The sequence below is a fragment of the Schistocerca gregaria genome, chromosome 6, assembly GCF_023897955.1.
Source record: "Schistocerca gregaria isolate iqSchGreg1 chromosome 6, iqSchGreg1.2, whole genome shotgun sequence".
In the NCBI taxonomy this organism is placed as follows: Eukaryota; Metazoa; Arthropoda; class Insecta; order Orthoptera; family Acrididae; genus Schistocerca; species Schistocerca gregaria.
The window spans coordinates 211,789,049-211,814,232 of NC_064925.1; the positions used below are offsets into that span (position 1 = coordinate 211,789,049).

The window sequence follows — 25,184 nt, forward strand, 5'->3', positions numbered from 1 at the left end:
GTTAGCATAATATTAGGTTACTAACTATGATTCTTTTGACAAGCACTTTTTATTATTTCAACTTATACTTTGAGTAAAATAACTTCCTGATTGATGTTTCAGTGAGGCAAATGGCAGAGGAATGCATCAATCACAAATGCTTCTCAGGTTACACAGTCTTGCTGTATCAGCTGTTATGCAGGCACAACCAGCAGAACTTTGTCAGGTCACTCAATTTGTATGGTATTTCAGGAGGTGAGGCAAGGTCAGAAGGGGAAGTCAGGGTTATCGTATGCACTGCTATCCCTACACCTGTAGTGGTCACCACCACTACCTTCCCCAATACCAACAGACAGTGAAATAGGCTGGCATGTACTTTCTTTTCTGTGTCCACAACTATCAATTCCATGAGCATGTGGCATGTAGTGTATGAGCCTGTAGCTCCACTCCCACTTAACGACATCAGTCAGTCACAAAGCATAACTGAATTCTATCACTTATAGAGGAATGCCTGATTGTAAACTCCTGCATACATTGGTGAAGATTTATAAAGGTAGGCCTTAATTATGTCCTGGACTTACTCTAACTCAAAAATTGGTGGAACATGTTGACCGAAGAATAAAGTCTACATAATCATGCCATAATTCTGGAGTGTCATAAATTTAAGACATTTCATTTATGGACCTTTACTGCTCATTGACAATGTTCTTGAAGTTCTTATATTAGATAATTCAAGAGAGATTATCTATGATTACTCACACATTAACTTAGGAAAATGAGCAGGTACAGCTATGTCTTCCATCTCAGATGCTTCATTTGTTTTCCCACGCAGCATGTCTAAAATATAGCACATATAGTACATAAACAAGAAAACATTACACTCCATGATTTTATTTAAATCTATAGAAATATTATATGATAATTTACATACCATGATTTCAATCTGAATTACTCTGACTTATCTTACTGAATACAAGTTATTAAAAACAAAGATTCCAAGACTTACCAAGCGGGAAAGCGCCGGCAGACAGGCACACGAACAAAACACACAAACACACACACAGAATCACTAGCTTTCGCAACCGATGGCTGCTTCTTCAGGAAGGAGAGGGGAAGACGAAAGGATGCGGGTTTCAAGGGAGAGGGCAAGGAGTCACCCCAATCCCGGGAGCGGAAAGACCCCCATCAGGGGAAAAAAGGACAGGTGTACACCCGCACACACACACACACACACACATATCCACCCACACATACACAGACACAAGCAGACATATTTGAAGGCAAAGAGTAAGGGCAGAGATGTCAGTCGAGGCGGAAGTACAGAGGCAAAGAAGTTGTTGAAAGACAGGTGAGCCTCCCAACCTGGTACAAAAGCAGATAACCAGAGCCACTTCCTCATCCCCTCAAACCCAGAACCTCTCACAGAAGAACCCCAAAAGTGCCCCATTTGTGACAGAATACTTCCCGGGACTGGATCAGACCCTGAATGTGGCTCTCCTAAAATCCTGCCCCGAAATGAGATCCATCCTTCATGAAATCCTCTCCACTCCACCAAGAGTGTCTTTCCGCCGTCCACCTAACCTTCGTAACCTCTTGGTTCATCCCTATGAAATCCCCAAACCACCTTCCCTACGATCTGGCTCCTACCCTTGCAACCGCCCCCAGTGTAAAACCTGTCCTATGCACCCTCCCACCACCACCTACTCCAGTCCTGTAACCCGGAAGGTGTACACGATCAAAGGGAGAGCCACGTGTGAAAAAACCCACGTGATTTACCAACTGACCTGCCTGCACTGTGACGATTTCTATGTGGGAATGACCAGCAACAAACTGTCCATTCACATGAATGGACACAGGCAGACAGTGTTTGTTGGTAATGAGGATCACCCTGTGGCTAAACATGCCTTGATGCACGGCCAACACATCTTGGCACAGTGTTACACCGTCCGAGTTATCTGGATACTTCCCACCAACACCAACCTATCCGAACTCCGGAGATGGGAACTCGCCCTTCAGTATATCCTCTCTTCTCAATATCCGCCAGGCCTCAACCTTCGCTAATTTCAAGTTGCCGCCGCTCATACCTCACCTGTCTTTCAACAACTTCTTTGCCTCTGTACTTCCGCCTCGACTGACATCTCTGCCCCTACTCTTTGCCTTCAAATATGTCTGCTTGTGTCTGTGTATGTGCGGGTGGATATGTGTGTGTGTGTGTGTGCGGGTGTACACCTGTCCTTTTTTCCCCCTGACGGGGGTCTTTCCGCTCCCGGGATTGGGGTGACTCCTTGCCCTCTCCCTTGAAACCCGCATCCTTTCGTCTTTCCCTCTCCTTCCTGAAGAAGCAGCCATCGGTTGCGAAAGCTAGTGATTCTGTGTGTGTGTTTGTGTGTTTTGTTCGTGTGTCTGTCTGCCGCTGCTTTCCCGCTTGGTAAGTCCATCCATGCATGCACAGACGCGGGCAGACATGTTTAAAGGCCTTTAAATATGTCTGCTTGTGTCTGTGTATGCGTGGATGGATATGCGTGTGTGTGTGTGTGTGTGTGTGTGTGTGTGTGTGTGTGTGTGTGTGTGTGTGCGTGTGTGCGCGCGCGCGCGTGCTAGCATGTGCCTATCCTTTTTTCCCCCTAAGGTGGGTCTTTCCGCTCCCGGGATTGGAATGACTCCTTGCCCTCTCCCTTAAAACCCACATCCTTTTATCTTTCCTTTTCCTTCCCTCTTTCCTGACGAAGCGGACGCCGGTTGCGAAAGCTCGTAATTCTGTGTGTGTGTTTGTGTGTTTTGTTCATGTGCCTGTCTGCCGGCGCTTTCCCGCTTGGTAAGTCTTGGAATCTTTGTTTTTAATATATTTTTCCCATGTGGAAGTTTCTTTCTATTTTATTTACATCATCATTAATTTGAATACAAGTTACGTACTTCTCATACCAAACAGATCATACATATAGTGCTGTATTAATATACACTCATGTTCAGAAAAAAAATACAGAACACTTTGAATGACTAGAGGTACAAAGTTCATATTCACAAGACAAGTAAATTAATATGTTCTGTAGAAATTATTAGTATTTGAATCATAGCAGCCTGTGGGTTCGAGGCCAACATCGATATCATGAGACAACACCACCTACCGATAAAATGTGACTGCAACTATCATTGTCACTATAAACTAAAGGTAATGGATAAGTACAACTTGAGCAGTCATGCAGGATGCCTCGCAGATGCAGGCACAAACTGTACTGTCAGATTAGTGAGTTTGAAAGAGGGCATTTTGCTGGCATGAGAGAATGTGATCCATCCAGCCAGGAAATTGCTGCTCACATGGGACAAAGTGTTTTGGCAGTGCAATGGATGTATGTATATTGGTTCACAGAAGGCCACAGAACACAATGAGATGGGTGTCAGATCACAACACTCAGACCACCCCCATTCCCCCGCCCCACCAAGAAGATTGATACCTCATCCGAATGGCATTGCAGGACAGATATGCATCCTCCTTAGCTCTAGTGGAACAGTGGAATACATCATACACCATCAGGGATGACAGCCCATCTCTGTTTGTTATGGCATGGTTACATGCGTGTCATCCACTTCTCCACCTACATTTGACAATGTGAAGAAACATGCTAGATGGTAGATGGCAATGGTGTGTGGAACGACATTACTGGGGACAATAATGGCATCAGATATTGTTTTAGGATGAATCCACATTCCATTTATTTGAAACTGATGGGTTCATTTTGGTTCGCCACAGACATGGGAGTGCTGTGGAAGTGGAAGCAAATCCATGTCAGAGAATCAAGAAACTGTCAAACCCTCTTAACCAACCTTGGTCAACAAGTGAAGAACATTTGTAGCAGATTGATAAAGACAAACAAAGCTAAATAATTCACAACATGCAACTTACTGCTTCAGAGATGTAATACTGAAGTATTTTCACAAGTTATTTTCCATACCTTCCTATGCCACACAAACTTGTACCTTATCCAACCAAACCCTTCCCACCTCACACTCCCTCTCCTCTCTTATTCCAGTTTGCATGTACTAATTTCACTGATCTAACCAATCTGCTGTCCCTCTTCTTCAACTTATCCACCCACAGATCTGCTAACATCATTACAATCTTTTTATTTTTTATATATTTATTTATTTATTTGATCTCTTTATGTTTTCATGTTGATTTCTGTTGGTTTTCACATTTCACTACTGGGCTAATCCCAATTTTCATATTATTTCCCCATTTGTCAGCCATTTCATGCTTTTTGTGATTTTTCCCACGATTTTTGTGTATTTTTGTGAATTTTTTGCATGTATTTCAACATTATTTACGTATTTTACATATTTTTATCCTCTGTCATGGATCAGTGCTTCTTCCATCTGTTTCAATACAGAAAAGTTTTCTGTAGTCCTACCCAGAACCCAGTCCCAGATCATCTACCTGTGTTGTTGCTTGTCACGTGGAATCGACCCAAATGGCCTTACATCAAATTATCCATCTCTGGATGCAATCCCTCCTTCCACAATGACCCATATCTGTTCAGATTCTACCAGTCCTTAATTCTCATCAACACAGTCCTGCAGAACCACGTTAATCAAGCCCAAACAATGTTGCAATACCTCCTCTGCATCCACAAAATTCTCCTGCTATGCAATCCCAAATCTCTGGATTCCATACCACACACTCAAACTCTATCCCTCTAGGAACTAGAGGAGCATGCATAATGCCACCTCAAAAAACTCTCCACTGTGTTCACTTCCTACTCTGACCTTGGACTACCACAATCCACCACCCACACAACAAGCTCCAAAACTCCCCCACATTCCAGTCATAGCTGACAAACCCTGCCTCACAGACATACTATGCTTACACCGCCCTCAAAAACTCTCTCTCACCACCATACAGATTCCAGTAACATAAAAAGACCCAAAATGCCATCATGAACCTTTCCTCCCAAAGCCTTGGCCCCACAGATCTATTAAGTCATTTCTGGAGGCCTCCCCTTTTACCCTGCTCCCAAATTCAATCATGTAGGACTTGTTAAAAACCATCTCTCCTTCTCCCAATCCCTACAGTGGAAACACTTTTTTTGCCATCAACTCTACCAATCAGACTCACCCAAAGACCAATGCTGCACCCTGCCTGACTCAGTTCACTCATCCATCCAACTGAGATCCACTAACACACACTGACAACCCCCCCCCCCCCCACCCCCCCACCCCCAACATCATCCCCTGTTAATGTTCCAGAATTTCTTAACCTCAAACATGGCCTCACGCTCTTTCACCAAATCCTTGAACATACTAGCTTACCTTACATCTACAATCCACCACCTAAAAGCTGATCCCAACCTCAAAATGCTACCTGCTGACAAAGGCTTCAGCACTGTTGTTTTAAACTGCAATGATTTTTGGGCAGAAGGACTCCTGCAGCTGTCAGATTCATCCACGTACAAACCCTGTCATGATGACCCCATTCCAGGAATCCAGCTAGATCTCCAGTCACTTCTGAAAACCTTGCAACTATCCCAGGACCTCTTCCCGGGGTCCAGCTCTCTCATCACACCTACCACTCCCTGCCATCCTAGTTTCTAGATGCTTCCTAAAGTCCATAAACCCACCCACCCAGTACACCCTGATGTGACTGAGATAACCTCTGCCCTCATAGACCAACACCTTCAGCCTATTACACGAAACCTACCATCCTAAAAAAAGATACCAACCATTTTTTCCATCAACTTTCCACAGTTCCTGTTCATTTACCTCTTGGTGCCCTGCTCATCATTGTTGATGCCAACTCTCTTTACACTAACATTCCTAGTGCCCTTGGCCTTGCTGCTATTGAACATTACCTTCCCCAGTGCCTGACAGAATACAAACCACAAATGCCTTCCTGATTGCCATGACCAGCTATATCCCCACCCACAATTATTTCTCCTTTGAAGGCATCACCAACAAAGAAATCACAGGTACAGTAATGGGCAGCCACATGGCACCATCCTATACCAACCTATTCATGGGCCATCTAAAGGATTCCTTTTTTACCACCCAGACTCCCAAACCCCTCACCTGGTTCAGATTCATTGATCCGAATCGAGAGTGAGGACACCCTATCCACATTCCTCCAGAATCTTAACACCTTCTCCCGCACTGGCTTCACCCAGTCTGCCTCAACCCAACAAGCCACCTTACTCAGTGTTGACATCCACCTCAAAGTACCTCCATCCATATCAAACCTACCAGCCACCAGCAATACCTCCACTTAGACAGCTGCCACCAACTCCATATCAAGAATGCCCTTCCGTACAGCTTATACACATAAGGCTGTCGCATATGGAGTGATGAGCCATCCCTCTTAAAGTATACCAAGGGTCTCACTGAAGCCTTCATAGAACAAAATTACCCTTCCAATCTTGTACTTAAACATCCCCTGTTCCTTACTCTCCAGTCACCCACCATGTCCAGAAGTCCCACCTTCTGGTCACGGGGCACTCCCCTTTTTAGTCAGTACCATCCGGGACTGGAGCAACTGAATCACATTCTCCATAAGGGTTTCGACAACCTCTCATCAAGTCCTGAAATGAGGAATGTCCTACCCACTATCCTACCCAAACCTCCCATAGTGGTGTTCTGCCACCCAACAATCTACACAGTATCCTTTTCCATCCTTACACAACCCCTGCTCCCAACCCCTTGCTCATGGCTCATTTCCTGTAGTAAACCTAGATGCAAGACCTATCCCAAACATTCTCCCACCACCAGCTTCTCCAGTCCAGTCACAAACATCACCTATCCCATAAAAGGCATGGTTACCTGTGAAACCAATCATGTGATCTACAAGCCAAGCTCCCACCACTGTGCTGCATTCTACGTGGTCATGACAACCAACAAGCTGTCTGTCTGCCAGAATGGCCACTGACTAACTGTGGCTAAAAAACAATTGGACCACCCTGCTGCTCAGCACACCACCAACATGTTGTTCTTCATTTCAATGACTGCTTCACAGACCATGTCATCTGAAGCCTTCCCACCAGCACCAACCTTTCTGAAACATGCAGGTGGGAACTCTTCCTGCAATATATCTTACATTCCCATAACCCTCCTGGTCTCAACCTTTATTAGACATTATCCTTTGCCCATCTATCTCCTTTCCTGTTCCCATTCTAGCACCGCAGAGTCTTCTATTCCACCAACGTACCCATAATCTTTACTTCTCTCATTCTCTACTGACTCTCTCTCCCCACCCTCTGTCTAACCTCTTGACTACATACAGCTACCCTACCCTGTCTCCACCTCAACCCTGTAAATGGCCACAAGAGCACTTTATTGTCCCCCACCCTTACCCTGCTATCCCTCCCCCTCCCTGTCCCAACCTCCTCCTTACCCCTACCACCCAGACCGCTTTGGCAGTCATGTACTGCTGTTTGCAGCCCAGCCTCAGTAACCAGAAACTTTGGTTATGTGTATGTGAGTTGTGTTTGCATGAGTGTGTGTCTGTATGTGGCTTGATTCTGATGAAGGCCTTTTTGGCTGACTTGTTTGACATTCCTCTTGTTGTGTCTATCTGCAACTCACCATCTCATCTGTATGGTGAGTAGTAATTTATTCTTTTCTAATGTTGTCATTACTTCATCCTGGATTTTCCAGAAATGATTTTTGATCATCTTATCACTGAAGATGAAAAATGGATCCTCTGTGATAGTACAAAACACAAAAGGCAGTGGTTCTATCCAAACAAGTAGCCACGAAGTACAGCTAAACCACATTTACTACCCAAAAAGGCACTTTAGTGAGTTTGGTGGAGTATTTTCAGGGTCATTCACTTGAAGTGCTGGAAGCTGGACAAACTGTAAATACAGATATTTACTGTGAACAACTGGATTGAGTAAATCAGTTTAATTGAAAAACGCACAGTGATCGTCAACAGAAAAGGCAGAATCTGCAATACAAGATGTAATCACAAGATGAGCACTTGAAAAAATTAATGAATTGCCATGGGAGGTATTGCCTCACCCAACTTACTTGGCTGATATTGCTCCATCAGATTTCCATTTATTCATATCATATGACATTTTCTAAGTGGATAAAAATGTGAAAACATGGATGATGTTTGAAATGCCATCTCCAGATCCTTTGCCCAGAAACCAATTATTTTTATCAACCCAGCATTGAAAATTTGTACACTAGATGGCAGAATGATAATGATAACAAGGACATTTATATCTCTGATTAAAATGATAACTTGTTAAAAATTTATGAGTTTGGATGTAATGTAAGAAAATGACATTACTTACCTCTCCCCCCAACATAGCTGACAAAGCAGCAGCTGCTGTCAACAAAAGTACAGTTTGTTGCTGAGCACAGAGGGTGAGGTCATCAGAAGACAGTTCGGCAGAGCTCCATGATTTGCAGCGGTCAGGGAGAGCATCATTAATTCCACAAGAATTTTGTCAATCATTGGCATTGATGTTTGCAAGATGAACCAACAACCAACAGTAAGGAACAGAGTCACAAACCTCGGCTAATGCCAAACCAATAGATAATGTTCAAAACTCTCAATGACACAGGTAGAACCAACTCCACCACCAATTTGAATATTTCCATTGTGATTGCTCTCAGCAAATCATACAAGACTAAAAAAAAGAAGATGAGTGTTTGGCAATCATTATGCTGGAAGATGTCGAACAGCAGGGCACTTCTATGCATGCCGGGGAACTTCACAGGACTACAGCCAACCTGTGGGATGAGGTCCATCACCGTAACCTTATCAGTGCTACTCTCCATTTTACAAGAATGCAGCCATAATGGAAGAGACTTCTTGGAGACATCACAAGCAGTCACAGATTGTGAAATGCTGGCGCTACAGTTTAATACGCCTACTCCAACAAGTTCAAGCAATAGTGTTTTTTCCTAGAAATTGGCTACCACTGAAGATGCACTTATCTTACCATCATGACCAGGACATGAGCTAGTCAATTGCAAAGTTCCAGTTGAGTACAAAATGCTACACAGCTTCACGAAAGAAATTTGCATACCAATGATGATCATAACTACCACAAATGGACAATGAGAGCTCTGAGTGAGAACACTTGGAACTCAACATGATGTTACCATTACAAGAGGAATTTTCTATCTAGCTGTCAATAGGTCAAGCCTTGGAACAATGTAGTGAGTGTTGGCCATTCTGACCAATTTTCAGGTGCATTTATGATGAGGAAAACCAGACAGCCAAATCTGAAACACCACATCAACAATAGGGATCATCCTCCCAATAATTAACATTGCTATGGAGTGTCCCTAGCTGAATGCCTAATAATTCTGAAGGAATGGGGAAAATGTGTTTAGATATTAGATATATCTGTGACTTTCTGCATAATTTCCTCTTATTGAGTGGTGCCTTCTTCCTCGTCTGGATGCTGTTTCCAACTGTCATATTTTACACGATCTATTAGTGACTACTTGTACATCTACACCTACATCGATACTCTCCAAACCACTGTGATGTGCATGGCAGAGGGTATGTTCCATTGTACCAGTTATTAGAGTTTCTTCCCATCCCAATCACATACGGAGTGCCTCTGTGCATGCAGTAATTATTCTAATCTTATCCTCGTGATCTTTGTGTGAGCAATACATAGGGGGTTGTAGTATATCCCTGGAGTAATTATTTAAAGACGGTTCTTGAAAATTCATTAATAGACTTTCTCGGGATAGTTAATGTCTGTCTTCAAGAGTCTGCCAGTTCAGTTCTATCAATATCTCTGTGACACTCTCCCATGGATTAAACAAGCCTGTGGCCATTCATGTTGCACTTCTCTATTCGTTCATTACCCCCTGTTAGTCATAGGGTATGGTTCCCACACACTTGAGCAATATTCTGGGATGGGTTTGATGAGTGATTTGTAAGCAATCTCTTTTGTAGACTGATTGCACTTCTCGTGGTCTTCTCCTGTCATAGATAAACAGATCTTTGGAAATTCCTCTGTATTCTCTATAGATCTCTTCTCTTTAGATATAACTGTTTGCTCTCTATCACTCTTCTCGATCTCCACAGTATTTTCACCAAAATCAACCTTCACTTGATGCTCATTCATCTGGTCTGTTTCTAATATGCCATCCACATGCAAATTTAGTACTACTTAAGTCTCCATAGCATATATTTCTTTCTCTGTTTTGTTTACACTACGATCAACCACTTGTATATTGCTCTTCCTGACCTAAATATGTACTCAAACAGATCTCGTCACCCTTATCTGCAGCTACTTCAGTTTGGTCTTACTCTTGTAACTCTGTGTCCAGTTCAGAAATTTCTGCTTGATTGTTAGTCTCTAAGTCCTTACATTTCTGTATATCTTCTTCTGGCTTGTATGGTATCTGTTCAAAAAAAATTTAAATTATTTCTGTAATTTTTGCATTAATGCAAAGAGATGATTTAATATTCTTGATTCACTTATAGTCACTTCTTTTTGTTGACTTTCACATTATACCTAACAGGGTGTGCTGCTGTACATGACATTGTCTCTGGTTTCACACATGATAAAATAATTTCTAAAGTTCAGTCTTAACAACTTGAACAAACACATAAATTGCTGTTCTAACATCATTCATTATCAATCATCACCCACTATTCCACACTCCAAAAGCACAATGTTCTCCTGTAGCACTACATGACAAAACTGCAATTTTGTTGCTGCAAATTTACTTTTTGTCATCTTGGACTGTTGCTGTTGCATATTGTTACATCTTCTTCAGTACTGATGTCTGCTCCATTGTGTTCTTGTAACCCCTTCTGTCACTTCACTTTTGCAAATACATTCCACTGATGCAATTCACCATTTGAAAATTCCACTTCAATTTTGTGCACAGTCTGCTATGATGCCTCTCCACTCAGTAATATGTATCCTCCCTGCCTACTGTTGGCATTTGCCTCCAATTCTTTCGCAATCCCAATTTTAGTTTCAGTAATTCTCTCAGTTTGTCTTCCCCATCTGCTATTTCACCAAAGATTGTCCTGCCATAGTCACCACATGCAAGGTCCTAATCAAAATGGAGAAGAAGTAAATATGGGTGAATAAGTACAAAGTCATAAAACATACTACTCATCAGAAAGAAGTTCTTCACAAGCAACTCTTGTACCAAACTTTGTTTCTTACAATGTAACTGGCAATTTTTCTCAAGCTAAGTACACATGTATTCACTCTGTCCCAATATTGGCCTTGTACTAACTCACTTGTTAAACCTAAGACAACAATAGCAGAAAATGTGATCAACAGCCCTGAAAAACATTTGCCATGTAACTGCACCCCCTCCTCTGTCCACCAAAGATGATCACAAGGCAAAAATACCTTACACACTTAAAAGTAGATGACAATATCCTGCAAAAGCCTACTTACAAAGTTAAAAGAAACAGTATTAAGAGAGAAAAATCTAGGAATATGCTACAACCTCTACATATCACTGTTTGCAGGGACTGTGAAGACAAGATTAGACCTATCACAGTATGCACAGAGGCATTCTTCCTGTGCTCCTTATGTGAATGGAACAGGAATAAACCCCATAGATGTTAAATGGGAAGTGTGCTCTACCATACACATCACCCTGGTATGCAGAGCATGGAAACAGATGTAGATCCATTAGCAGAAATATCAAGACGGACACTGTAGCTTCAAGAATACAACATCACAGTAGTATACAGAATTTGTTACTGCATTTCATGAACCCCACTGGAGAAATACTACAGCACTAGTGGCATTTGAACTATTGCAGCTCTAACAAACATTGCAGCTGAACAACAGGAAGATCCACTATTACTTAAGACCAAAGGGATCTTGTAGAAGGAAGCAGCTGTCAAAGGGGAATTCAGATAATAGACAGAATGTTGTGTAAAAGGAATTGCTTTCCAGTGGGATGGAAGTAGTTATTCCCCTCAAGCTCACTTATGGATAGCGATAGTAAGGTAATTTCATGATGCTCCAACATCAGATCTTCTAGGATCTGCAAATACCCTCGACAGCTTCAGAATCAGTTTTCATTGGCCTGATCCCTACTGATCTGCCAGATATCATGAAGTTCTCTGGAAGAAATGTCAATAACAGAAGCATGTTCCTCAGCTATCCCTAGCACATATACTGCCAATGCCTCCTGCAACTACTCCATTTCACATGGCTGTAACTTATCTCTCAGTGAGATTGAGATAAGTCCATTGAATTCTCTTTTGCTCTCTTTTAGTGAACCTAAGGATGATTGCATGTAATTTATCTCTTAAAATATAGTTCTTTGTTGATCATGACCTCAATTCTTGCATTATAAAATTTGGTATCTGTGAAAAAAACAGCTATTTTTTTGTTACAACAAAAACTGGTTGTAACTGTCCATATCTTTTCATATAAGTCTTTTTGTCATATTTACTTTATCAGTTTTCAACATCTGTTTCAAGTTTTCACATTTGGTTTTGATCTTTAGAAATGATTCCCAACGTTACAAACACTTATTGAGGTTCGGAGCACATCTTATATGGTTTTGTGAGGGATAGATTCCATGAACTAATCTAAACTAATGAAATTAACTGAACAAATCTACTGCAAATCTAATGTCCCACTTCACTCTCCATGCGGGCAATCTAAGGGTCATTTAACACTATAGTGATGCTGATCATGGTGGTGATATTGGCTCAGGGAACTCAACGTGAGGTGTTCTCTGTATATATTCTGGGGTACTTATCTCCCGGATCAGTTAAAGGCAATCTTCTATTGCCATACCCACAGCTGAATCTAAGGTTGTGGTTGCCAATGAAATTGCTCAAGAAATAGTCTGGATCAACAAGCATTTGACAAAATTGGGCCAGTTGAAAGTAACATTAAATTTTCAGATAGACAATGAAGTTGCTGTCCAGCTTGCCCACAATCCAGAATTTCATCAAAGAACTAAACAATTCCCCTAAGGCAATTAATTCATGAATTAGTTAGTGCTGGTGAAATTATACTGTCAGAAGTTAATACTGAAGGACAGCTTGCTAACATATTAGCAAAACAGTGTTTTCAGTTAGATTTCAATGTTCATCTAATAATAATGAAACCTGCAAGTTTTTAAATAAGGGAGACTGTTGATGTATTTTACATCTTCGCATTCTTTAATAACCGAACTCTGTATCTTTGCATTCAGCAGTTTGTAGTAGCAGCATAATCATTGCCTTTGTCTCCATGTGTGTGTGTGTGTGTGTGTGTCATCTGGGTAGTATGGTCGATGGTACAGCACTTCTTTGTCCCATCAACTGAACAGAGCAGCCACAGCTTGCGCTGTATGCACCCGTGCAATGTCATGCTAAATGATGGGTGGGTTGCATGGAAAGTGTAGCTGCTTCTTTCACAAGGCTGGTCACAACTGATGCTCCAAAAACAAACAGTAACATGACTTAAGTCCTTGTGACTTTGATTTGATTCTGAAGATGAAGGAACCACTTCATGGCATTTATCTTCAGAACTGTTCCAGAGATTAAACAGGCTGTAGACCATTCTATTCGCACCATCAACATAACAGGCTCTTCTAATGGTATACTATGCCTTCCACATCTCTGGAAATGGGTTCTACACAATGCCGGTGACTACTTTGAAGGACAGTAACAGTGCAAACACGTAACTCTTTTGTATTCGTTGTGAATAAATAGTTGCCACTGTTTAAGATCCAACCCTCATATCTTGTTAGAGATGTCATCTATTCCAACAGAACATTTATTTTTCAAAGATTTAATTATTGTCCTTATTTCACAAGAGGCTTTTAGATGAAATTTAATCTGATTAGGATATCTTAAAACTGACTCTTCCATGTGCTGCTTGGCTTTTTCTTTTGAACTATTCTCACCAATTATTTCACCTACACTTAAGAAATTGTTGTTAAATACATTAGCTACTTGTGTACTGGTGGTTAAGATGCTCATATTCTCTTTAATAGTAATACTACCTACCCCAATGGTTATGTTTCCTGTCTCTCTTCTAACGACATTCCATACTGATTTGATTTTACTGCCCAAGTTGTTAATTTCATCTCTAATGTACACATTTTTTTTTTATTTTCTGACAACTTTTCTCAGTATGTTAGAATAATTTTTATAGTGTAAAATTACTTCTGGGTCTTTATTAATTCTTGCTGCCTTATACAATTTTCTTTTCCTTTCTGAAGACAATTTAATACCTATAGTGATCCAAGGTTTCTCCAAAAAGTGTTTGGTGTTATATTTAATAGTTTTTGGGGGCAACAGTGTTTTAAAAGCGATACAAATTTATCAAGAAATCTGTTGTATTTATCATTGGCATAATGCTCATTATATACATCTCCCCAATTAACTTTTCTTAAACTTTCTCTGAAATGCTCTTTAGATACCAGGTTGACCAGCCTTACACTTTTACTTGATGGTTTCTGAACTGTACATCCTGCTAGGTTTCGTAAGATAATCAGTTGTGCATCATGGTCTGATACTTCATTTATCCCAGGGAAAGCTTGTGTTAGTTTTACATCCTCTTGCTGCACAAATACATTACCTATAAGAGTGCTACTGTCTTGAGCTATACATGTAGGGAAATTGATCACTGAGTCTAAGTTAAATGTCATTAATAACATTTCTAGTTCACTTTTCCTATCATAATTGCTTAGAAAGTTTACATTGAAATCACCACAGATTAATAACTTCTTTTTGTCTGACAGACAGCATAGCAGGGAGGCAAACTTTTCCATGATTAACTCCCAATCTCCTAATGGGGACCCATACACTGTTGGTAATATCAACACTACATTATCTAGTTGTAGTTCACATGCTCAAGCTTCAAAGTGCTGACTCACACAAAATTTCCTTACTTCCACAGTTTTGTACTGATAGCCTTGTTTTGTGTATATGGCAACTCCTCCGTTATCCATGCTAGATCTACACGTGTAAGATGCTAAATTATACCCATTTATACTGACACTTTCTATTCCCACAGTTTTTGATGTTCAGACAGACAAAGCATATCAATCTCATTCTTATTTTTGAAATCATCTAAACACACTAACAGCTCAGCTACTTTATTTTTTATTCCCCTGATATTTTGATGAAGTAAATTGATACTACCCTTAGCTTTATTGCTATATTCCTAACTACTTTACATGAAGCTTCTTTTATTCTATTTTTCTTGGTTATTGTTTGTCTGGACTTTGGTTTTAACCTAAAACTATCTGCTACCTGGGCCCATTAGCCACAGGGATTAATCATCCCTTGTGTGACTGAGACCCCCCTTAGAGTATCTGCTAATAGAGAAGCTAACTTATCTTTCCCCTTCCTATATAACTGCAAGCCATGTGTAGGGCATTCCCACCTACCAATAGCATCAACTGAAACAACACAAGTCAAACTGATTTACTAATGGAATTTCTAAAGTTTCTTCAACAGTTTCCCATTTTTGCAATTTGCTTGTTACCTTTTCCCAGTACCCCATCTGTTTTTCCTCCCTTAGCCTACTTAATTCCAAATTTGTGTTTTCTAATCCAGCCTTAAGAGCACATATATTTTTCTCCTGTTCAGTGATTTTTCTGTCCTTTCTACATTGCCATGAAAGAGCCTCATTACCAACCCCTGTTTCCTTGCTCCTACATTTGCCCCAATGAAACCATAACCTACAGTTTCCACAGAACATCCCCTCCTTCAGATTTCTATGGCAACCACCACATTTGTCACACACAGTTTGATAGAAAAATTTACACAAGCAGAGAATAACTTGGCACGATATCACTGAAGTTTCATAGCCTGTACTAATACGTAACTAAATGCTAATGTAAACATATTTTTAAACTTACTTATGAAAGTTCTAATTAGTTACCTATACTCTGTATGACAGACATGAATTAATTTAACTTCGAACCGCTAAATCTAGTCAAAAAAATAAAGACTAACTGAAACCCTCAGTTGCCAACAGGTGTTGTTGATATATCTCGATGTGGACAGCTGAAAATGTGTGCCCTGACCGGGACTTGAAACCGGGATTTCCTGCTTACATGGCAGATGCTCTATCCATCTGAGCCATTGAGGACACAGATGAATAACGCAACTGCAGGGACTTATATCTTGCACGCTTCCCGTGAGACTCACATTCCCAACTGTTCACAATTCTACATATGTAATGAACCTTATAGACATTTGCCCATCCACTCATTACTCGCGCTTGCTTTGGTGATTCCCGCACACCTAGAACAACCATTCAGCAAGTACACCAAGTCCTTTCATCCATACATGTATTTTCTCATCATTACTAACTTTACGACAGGAGCAGGTATAAAATGTAAAAGGCATATTACTATATGCATAACTAGGTCTAGATTGGGTCTTAGCATCTATTCCACAATGCCAGGTCTTGTAAGCGATGAAATCTCATCGGCGAATGATTCAAATCCAGGTAGAGAAGCATTCTCACATCGGACAATAGCTAGTGTGAACCATCCACTTCCAGTATTTCCTGTGCCAGCATCCAAACTGAAATTCACTTGACAAAATATGGGTCCATTCAATATAACACTTTGTGCTGTTCCATTAGTACCAAGTTTATTTTTGAGGCTAATTATCTGCTTGTAGACAGGCATGCGGTGATGGTGTTGATGAAACATACATCGACAAGGCATAGTGCTTCAGTGCTGTTGCAGATAGAGCTCACAAAGTAATGGTTTCACTGGCGAGCACTGCCCACTTATATAGAGAGTGAATGACCTCAGTTACATAAACGAGCTGATAAGGGACTTAGACTCTGCAGGCACCAGCGAGCAGGAAGAGTCTAAGTCCCTTATCAGCTCGTTAACGTAACCAAGGTCGTTCGCTCTCTATATAAGCAGGCAGTGCATGCCAGCGGAACCATTCCACTGTGAGCTCTATCTGCAACAGCATTTAAGCACTATGCCTCATCGATGTATGTATCATCAACGCCGTCACATCGGACGGGAATGTGAGTCTCATGGGAAGCGTACAAGGGATAAGTCCCTGCAGTCACACTATTCATCTGTGTCCTCAGTGGCTCAGATGGATAGAGCATCTGCCATGGTAAGCAGGAGATCCCAGGTTCGAGTCCCAGTCAGGGCACACATTTTCAGCTGTCCACATCGAGGTATATCAACAACATCGTTCGGCAGCTGACGGTTTCAGTTAGTCATCATTTATTCCAGGGAAAAGCTGCACGATCATCAACAGTATTCTGTTCTTTCGAGAGCAGTTACTGTCTTCATATATATAGTTAAAGGCTAGCCAGCCATTGACCTTCATCTGTGCGAATGCGCACAGGTTGCCCAAACTCTTACGGGAATCGCCAAAGCATGTGCGAGTAATGAGTGGATGGGTAAATGTCTATAAGGTACATTACATACGTAGAATTGTGGACAGTTGGGAATGTGAGTCTCATGGGAAGCATGCAAGGGATAAGTCCCTGCAGTCACACTATTGATCTATGTCCTCAGTGGCTCAGATGGATAGAGCGTCTGCCATGTAAGCAGGAGGTCCTAGGTTCGAGTCCCGGTCAGGGCACATATTTTCAGCTGTCCACATCGAGGTATATCAACAACACCGGTCGGCAGCTGACGGTTTCAGTTAGTCATCATTTATTCCAGGGAAAAGCTGCACTGTCATCAACAATATTCTGTTCTTTTGCGAACAGTTACTGTCTTCATATATTAAAAAAAATAAAGATCTACACTCTTCCAAAATGTACACCTAAAATGTAAACAAAACTAATGACTATCAGCCTTTACAATATATTTTATTTATAATCTGTAATCTCTCAGAAAAGCAAATTCTTCAATAGATAGCCTAGTGAAGATGTAAACGCACCAGTCTAAAATTTAATATTAACTAAATTATGTCAATATTAATCACTTAACTTAGAAAGAGCTTCGTGGACGTGCTTCTGTCAGAGATATTTAGTCCCAAGGCCTTATCACTTTGTAATTCTGCCAAATGGCTTGGTGTACCCTTTCAGCGTGATATCACAAGCCACTACTATAAAAGCAGCTGCCTCAGCAGAAGGCAGTAGTTTTTCAGTTTGCTTTGGCAGTTAGTAGCAGACTGACAGAAGCAAAAAGTGGATGTTTGTTTTCGTAGTTTCAAATGACACTGTATATATTCAATTCTGGATAACAGTATGGTGGCAAAACTGATTATGACCTTACTAAAGTGGAGCAGATGCATGTTCTTTTTATTTATTTTTTATTTTGTGCTAGACATTTAAAATAGCAAACAAACATTACAAATAATAAGAAAACACTACATGAAGTTTTCATTTGTCATTTATTATACAAAGCTGTGTATGCTGTTGTGACTTGCATACAGCATAGCAGAGCAAGACACTTCGTTTTCCCTGATTCTCTGTGATGAAACTGAAACAGCAATCTATCAGGCAAGTCCCAGAATGATTACTTAAAGCAGCCCATGACCACAACTACAAGAGTAATCACCCAAAAATTTACAACTGTTTGGCTTTAACAAATTCACGAATCTTATTTATGTAACTACCTCATTTACAAAGCTTAGCTTAATTTCTTGACTATGCAATCACCCCTATTATCTGAGTCTTTTCTTGCCCATCCAGTAACTAAGACTCTCCCTTGTAGCCAGCTGCTGATAGTCCATAAGCCAGTTTACAATTCCATTCTTCACCTAAGTATTACTTCTGAAATGTTTCGCACCAGAAAGCTTTGGGCTTCATCAAAAAGTGAGCCTTGAATGATGTCATTTTCCTTTTAATTAGTCAACTTGCCTGTGATGAGCAGTGGATGTCCTGTTAGAGTTTTAACATTCACATTTGTTCATTCTTTGTTGAACACTTCACAGCACTTTTAACTTTTTTTCCTTTCATTACTGTATCACCATACTCTTGTCTTGGCTGGCTGTAGATTTCTGCATGTTTCAACTTACATGCCCTTGAAAATTGAATAACATTTTCTGCCTCACAGTCAGTAGGACTTCGTATCAGATAGTTCAGTTTTAAACCATATGAGAATGCACACTAACAATTTGTTTCAACTAGCAGTCACCCAAAACAAAATGACAAGATGTTGAGGAAATGATTCAACTTTTGACTGAGTTATGATATTGGTCAGCAAAGTGGTAATGAGCAAGAGGTCCATACTTCCTGGATTTTCCTTGTATATTGTGTATGAAATAGAATCAATAACTCAAGTGTATACCTGAAAGCACATTATTACTTGCAAAGTCCTTTGTGAAAAGACTTATCTTAATCCTGAGGTGCAGATCAAAGATAGGGGCTTCCAGCAGAAGAAACGTGAAGACCTGTCTGACAATAATGATGCCCTCAATGGCAGTAACTGCATTTAAATGTTGTAGTGACCACAAGAACTTGACAATAAGATCAGAATGTGAACAATGGTGTGAAAAGGAAAGATTACTCACCTCAAAGATGACACACTGAGTTACAGACAGTCACAAAGAAAAGGAAACACACATGTCCACACAAGGCAGCACACCTCAAGAACATATGAGCTCCATCTCTTCCAGCTCAGACTGGTCTGAGCTGCCAGAGGTGGTGGTCATGTGTGCTTGAGATGTACATCTACATCTACATGACTACTCTGCAATTCACATTTAAGTGCTTGGCAGAGGGTTCATCGAACCACAATCATACTATCTCTCTACTATTCCACTCCCGAACAGCGAGCGGGAAAAACGAACACCTAAACCTTTCTGTTCGAGCTCTGATTTCTCTTATTTTATTTTGATGATCATTCCTACCTATGTAGGTTGGGCTCAACAAAATATTTTCGCATTCGGAAGAGAAAGTTGGTGACTGAAATTTCGTAAGAAGGTCTCGCCGAGACGAAAAACGTCTATGCTGTAATGACTTCCATCCCAACTCGTGTATCATATCTGCCACACTCTCTCCCCTATAACGCGAAAATACAAAACGAGCTGCCCTTCTTTGCACCCTCTCGATGTCCTCCGCCAATCCCACCTGGTAAGGATCCCACACCGCGCAGCAATATTCTAACAGAGGACGAACGAGTGTAGTGTAAGCTGTCTCTTTAGTGGACTTGTTGCATCTTCTAAGTGTCCTGCCAATGAAACGCAACCTTTGGCTCGCCTTCCCGACAATATTATCTATGTGGTCCTTCCAACTGAAGTTGTTTGTAATTTTAACACCCAGGTACTTAGTTGAATTGACAGCCTTGAGAATTGTACTATTTATCGAGTAATCGAATTCCAACGGATTTCTTTTGGAACTCATGTGGATCATCTCACACTTTTCGTTATTTAGCATCAACTGCCACCTGACACACCATACAGCAATCTTTTCTAAATCGCTTTGCAGCTGATACTGGTCTTCGGATGACCTTACTAGACGGTAAATTACAGCATCATCTGCGAACAACCTAAGAGAACTGCTCAGATTGTCACCCAGGTCATTTATATAGATCAGGAACAGTAGAGGTCCCAGGACGCTTCCCTGGGGAACACCTGATATCACTTCAGTTTTACTCGATGATTTGCCGTCTATTACTACGAACTGCGACCTTCCTGACAGGAAATCACGAATCCAGTCGCACAACTGAGACGATACCCCATAGCTCCGCAGCTTGATTAGAAGTCGCTTGTGAGGAACGGTGTCAAAAGCTTTCCGGAAATCTAGAAATACGGAATCAACTTGAGATCCCCTGTCGATAGCGGCCATTACTTCGTGCGAATAAAGAGCTAGCTGCGTTGCACAAGAGCGATGTTTTCTGAAGCCATGCTGATTACGTGTCAATAGATCGTTCCCTTCGAGGTGATTCATAATGTTTGAATACAGTATATGCTCCAAAACCCTACTGCAAACCGACGTCAATGATATAGGTCTGTAGTTAAATGGATTACTCCTACTACCCTTCTTGAACACTGGTGCGACCTGCGCAATTTTCCAATCTGTAGGTACAGATCTATCGGTGAGCGAGCGGTTGTATATGAGTGCTAAGTAGGGAGCTATAGTATCAGCGTAATCTGAAAGGAACCTAATCGGTATACAATCTGGACCTGAAGACTTGCCCGTATCAAGCGATTTGAGTTGCTTCGCAACCCCTAAGGTATCTACTTCTAAGAAACTCATGCTAGCAGATGTTCGTGTTTCAAATTCTGGAATATTCCATTCGTCTTCCCTGGTGAAGGAATTTCGGAAAACTGCGTTCAATAACTCCGCTTTAGCGGCGCAGTCGTCGATAACAGTACCATCGGCACTGCGCAGCGAAGGTATTGACTGCGTCTTGCCGCTTGTGTACTTTACATACGACCAGAATTTCTTCGGATTTTCTACCAAATTTCGAGACAATGTTTCGTTGTGGAACCTATTAAAGGCATCTCGCATCGAAGTACGTGCCAAATTTCGCGCGTCTGTAAATTTTAGCCCATCTTCAGGATTTCGCGTTCTTCTGAACTTCGCATGCTTTTTCCGTTGCCTCTGCAACAGCGTTCGGACCTTTTTTGTGTACCACGGGGGATCCGTTCCATCTCTTACCAATTTATGAGGTATGAATATCTCAATTGCTGTTGCTACTATATCTTTGAATTTGAGCCACATCTCGTCTACATTCGCATAGTCAGTTCGGAAGGAATGGAAATTGTCTTTTAGGAAGGCTTCTAGTGGTACTTTATCCGCTTTTTTAAATAAAATTATTTTGCGTTTGTTTCTGATGGATTTGGAAGAAATGGTATTGAATGTGTGTGTGTGTGTGTGTGTGTGTGTGTGTGTGTGTGTGTGTGTGTGTGCTTGAGTGTGTTTTCTTTTCTGAAGAAGGCTTTGACCAAAAGCTAAATGTGTAACAGACTTTTCATACTCAACATATCATCTTTCAGGTGAGTAGCAATCTTTTCTTTTCCTAATGTAGCTGATATTCCAACCTGGAATTTCCATAGCTTGACCAGAATGTAAGTATCTTTAGTGCCAGTATAATAAAGTCCACTGACTAAATACAGATTCAGGAAACTGTACTCCATGCTGAAACAATGGGTTACTGTTTTGCAAGAAGTGGAAGCCTTGTCACATGCTGTGTCATCTGCCACAGTGTAGTGGTTATAGATGGTGGGCAGTGACATGACGAAACATAACAATGTCAAAGAGTTCCATTTTGTCTGATATTGTTGCATTGGTATTGGGCACCATGGAATTTGAATGTCCACCAGAGGAGATGCTCTTAAATAATTGTTATGGAGCACTATGGCTGCACAGTGCTTTGATCATGTGGCTAGAGTGTCACCATCCTGTGTCACATGATTACTGCAGCCAGTAGCATTCTGCACGACCTGTATAAAGGTGGCCCCCCCAGGGCACAGTCGGTCAGTTCAGTGCCTGTGCTTGATACTGTTAATTCTGTCTTTGCTATAATAGGATTGCTTGATGACTAACCTGCTTGACACCTGGTTACTATCTTCAGTTGCATCTTGGATATGTCTCTCCGTTGCTCTGAGCCTTCTTGTTATAGTTATGGCAAAGGCTTTTCTTAGTACCTTGTTGTCATCTATGTCATTTATCCTTGTCCTGTTCTGTTGTTTTGTTTGCAATCTGTCTGTCATGTTTCACTCATCTACTGTTAGTTTGGGTTACTCTCCCACAGGTAGTTCTTTTGCCTGATGTCTTCCTCTGTTTCTGGACGTCTTACACAGCTTTGATGTATGCACTGATATCTGGTTACCCAGGTGTACAGCTATCTCTACTATCTGTGGGTAGCCTTCCTGGCTACCACAAACGTTACCTCCTTTATTTTTCCTCTTCTATTTCCATGTAATATATCTACTGTCTTTTCATAAAATATTGAAATTCTTTTACAGGCTGTATTTTTACCTTGGTGTCCATTAAAATTGCTACACCAGGAAAGTGACATGCAACAAATATTAAAATAGTATGATGTGTACTAAACACTTAGATATGTAAATGATTAATATTTCAGTATAACCACACAAAGCACATAGGTGTAACACCATCTTTGTTCAGTATGTAAGGGAAGATTGTGCAGTAGGTTTCCCATTCAAAAATCACATTTGATTGTTGTTTGTGAGCAGATTGTGTTATGCCTCATGTAAGAAAAAGAAACATTTACCAGTATGTGTTGAAATTTTAAAGTAGGAATATGCTGGCATAGAATGAAGTTTACTGTTCCATGATCAGCATCTCATGACTGCCATGCAAATATGGAACTGATGGATTCAGGAGGGCCATGCTCAACACTATGTTAAATCCAACAGTCCCATGTGATTAGCACCCAAATGGACAGACATATTGTTACTTTGTCAGGCAGGACTTTAGTCACATCACATACATCAAGTCAGAAAATGGGTTTGTTCTCAGCAAGACAAGTATCTACATATAAAGTGAGATGATGCTAGGAGGACTACAGACTGACAGCAAGGTAACCATTATTTCGGCTTCCCTTGATGCAACAGCACAGAGAGGTGTGCCAACTGAGTATGCCTAATGACAATATAAGACAAAGGAGTGGCCCCACCTCATCTTTCTACACGAGTCCTGCTTCTATGTACAGTATCACATGGACATGGTTGTGTGTGAAGACTCCAAAGAGAATGAACATTGCCAGTTTGAGTTCATTCTTCTCAAATGGGGTCCACAACCCAATCAACTTCTGGTTCATACAGCCAGTAATTTCAACAGAAGACATTATATTTCTGACTTGTTATGGCTGGTGGCTTATCTTTGAGGTCTCCATAATATCAGCTCTCAACAACATAATGTATGATCACAGGTTGTCTGTGCTGTTATAACTTACGTTAACACAGACAGTGTTGAATTGTTGCCCAGACCAGCACACTGAAAGTTTAAACTTTGGTGGGAGTAAGTTTTTGTTTCATGGTCAGGTACATATGCTAATCTGTGCCTAGGCTTTACAAGGAGAACCACATACCATTAAGTTCCTCAGTCTTCAGTTGGGTCTATCAGATTACTAGTAGGAATGGATGGCTCTGAGCCTGCACTTGTCTACATTATCATTAGACACAATTAGCATCTGCTGTCACCAAAACCACTAAGATGTTGTGTGATGTTGTGGGACTAAAGAACTACATTCTTCTCTCCCTTCTTCTGTAATAGTTATTTTCACTCTTTCTTCCATCTTAATACTGTATTTATACACCTGTACATGCATAATTGATTAAATTTCCACTCTTTCATCTGCTCTTGTCATAGTCTCTTTGCTTTCTTCCCATGTCTCACTATTCACTCTAACATTTTTTTTTTTTAAGTGTGAAAGTTAAATGTAAACTGAACAAATGGACACATAGCAGTAATGTATTTTCAAGAGGCTATGAATGAATTGGCCCACTTTAGCCCTGTAAGTTGAAGTAAGTATGAAGTATATTTGTGTTGACAAGGTATGTAATGATAAGATGAAGTACTGAGAATAAAATGATAAAGAAATATGATACAATGTGGAGATGGTTAATGTGAAGATAGAATGGAGTATTATTGAAAAATGAGGGTATGTTGTTGACCCAGTCTTTATCAGTTCCTACACAGTGAGTTTTAGTATAAGTAATATGTTTTTAGTATCTCTGAGCAACTTTTCTGATCCTGATGAAACTTCATGGCAGATTAAAACTGTGTGTCGGACTGAGACTCGAACTCGGGACCTTTGCCTTTCGTGGACAAGTGCTCTGATCCTGTTGTTGCAACTGAATGACTCTACTCTTAATGTTTAGAGAATATTTGTAGTTTTGAAGAATGAATGAAAGGATGGGGAAAGTAAACTCTTTTTGTAGTAAGTAAGTAATAATATAAAGTTTTATATTCTGATCCTAGATGGACCATTCAGGCCTGACTGACCACTATGACATCCTGCAACAATGACATCATCAGATGCAAATATGTAGGGGCATGTGGTCAGCACACCATTCTCCCAGTCATTGTCGGGTTCCCTGAATTTGGAACCACTGCTAATCAGTCAAGTTGTTCCTCAGTTGGCCTCATGAGGATGAATGCACTCTGTATCAGTCTTCCCACCAAGTGCAAATTTCCCACAGTACCAGGAATCAAACCCAGGTCCCCAGCTCGGCAGTCAGTCACAGTGACCACTCAGCTATGGAGATGGACTTTTATATTATGTAATACTTGATCATTTAAGTCAGGTTTTATGCTGAACTGAAGTAATTTGTTTACTATTTATAGTTCTTGACTGCTTTACCCTGTATCGTGAACATTGAGGGCTGAGTTGAGCCTTAC

At 40.8% G+C, this 25,184-nt stretch overlaps 1 protein-coding gene across 5 annotated transcripts in view; it reads right to left on the reverse strand.

The window, feature by feature from the left end:
- The window catches only part of LOC126277958 (uncharacterized), a 226,444-nt gene that overhangs the window by 165,601 nt on the left and 35,659 nt on the right, over positions 1–25,184 (reverse strand). For 4 of the 5 annotated variants that reach the window (XM_049977579.1, XM_049977577.1, XM_049977576.1 and 1 more), the window contains exon 3: positions 739–816. The exons of the other annotated variant lie outside the window; for it this stretch is intronic. In XM_049977579.1, coding sequence (XP_049833536.1) covers positions 739–816 — 78 coding nt within the window. The remainder of the gene's footprint in view (positions 1–738; positions 817–25,184) is intronic. 5 annotated transcript variants of the gene reach the window in all.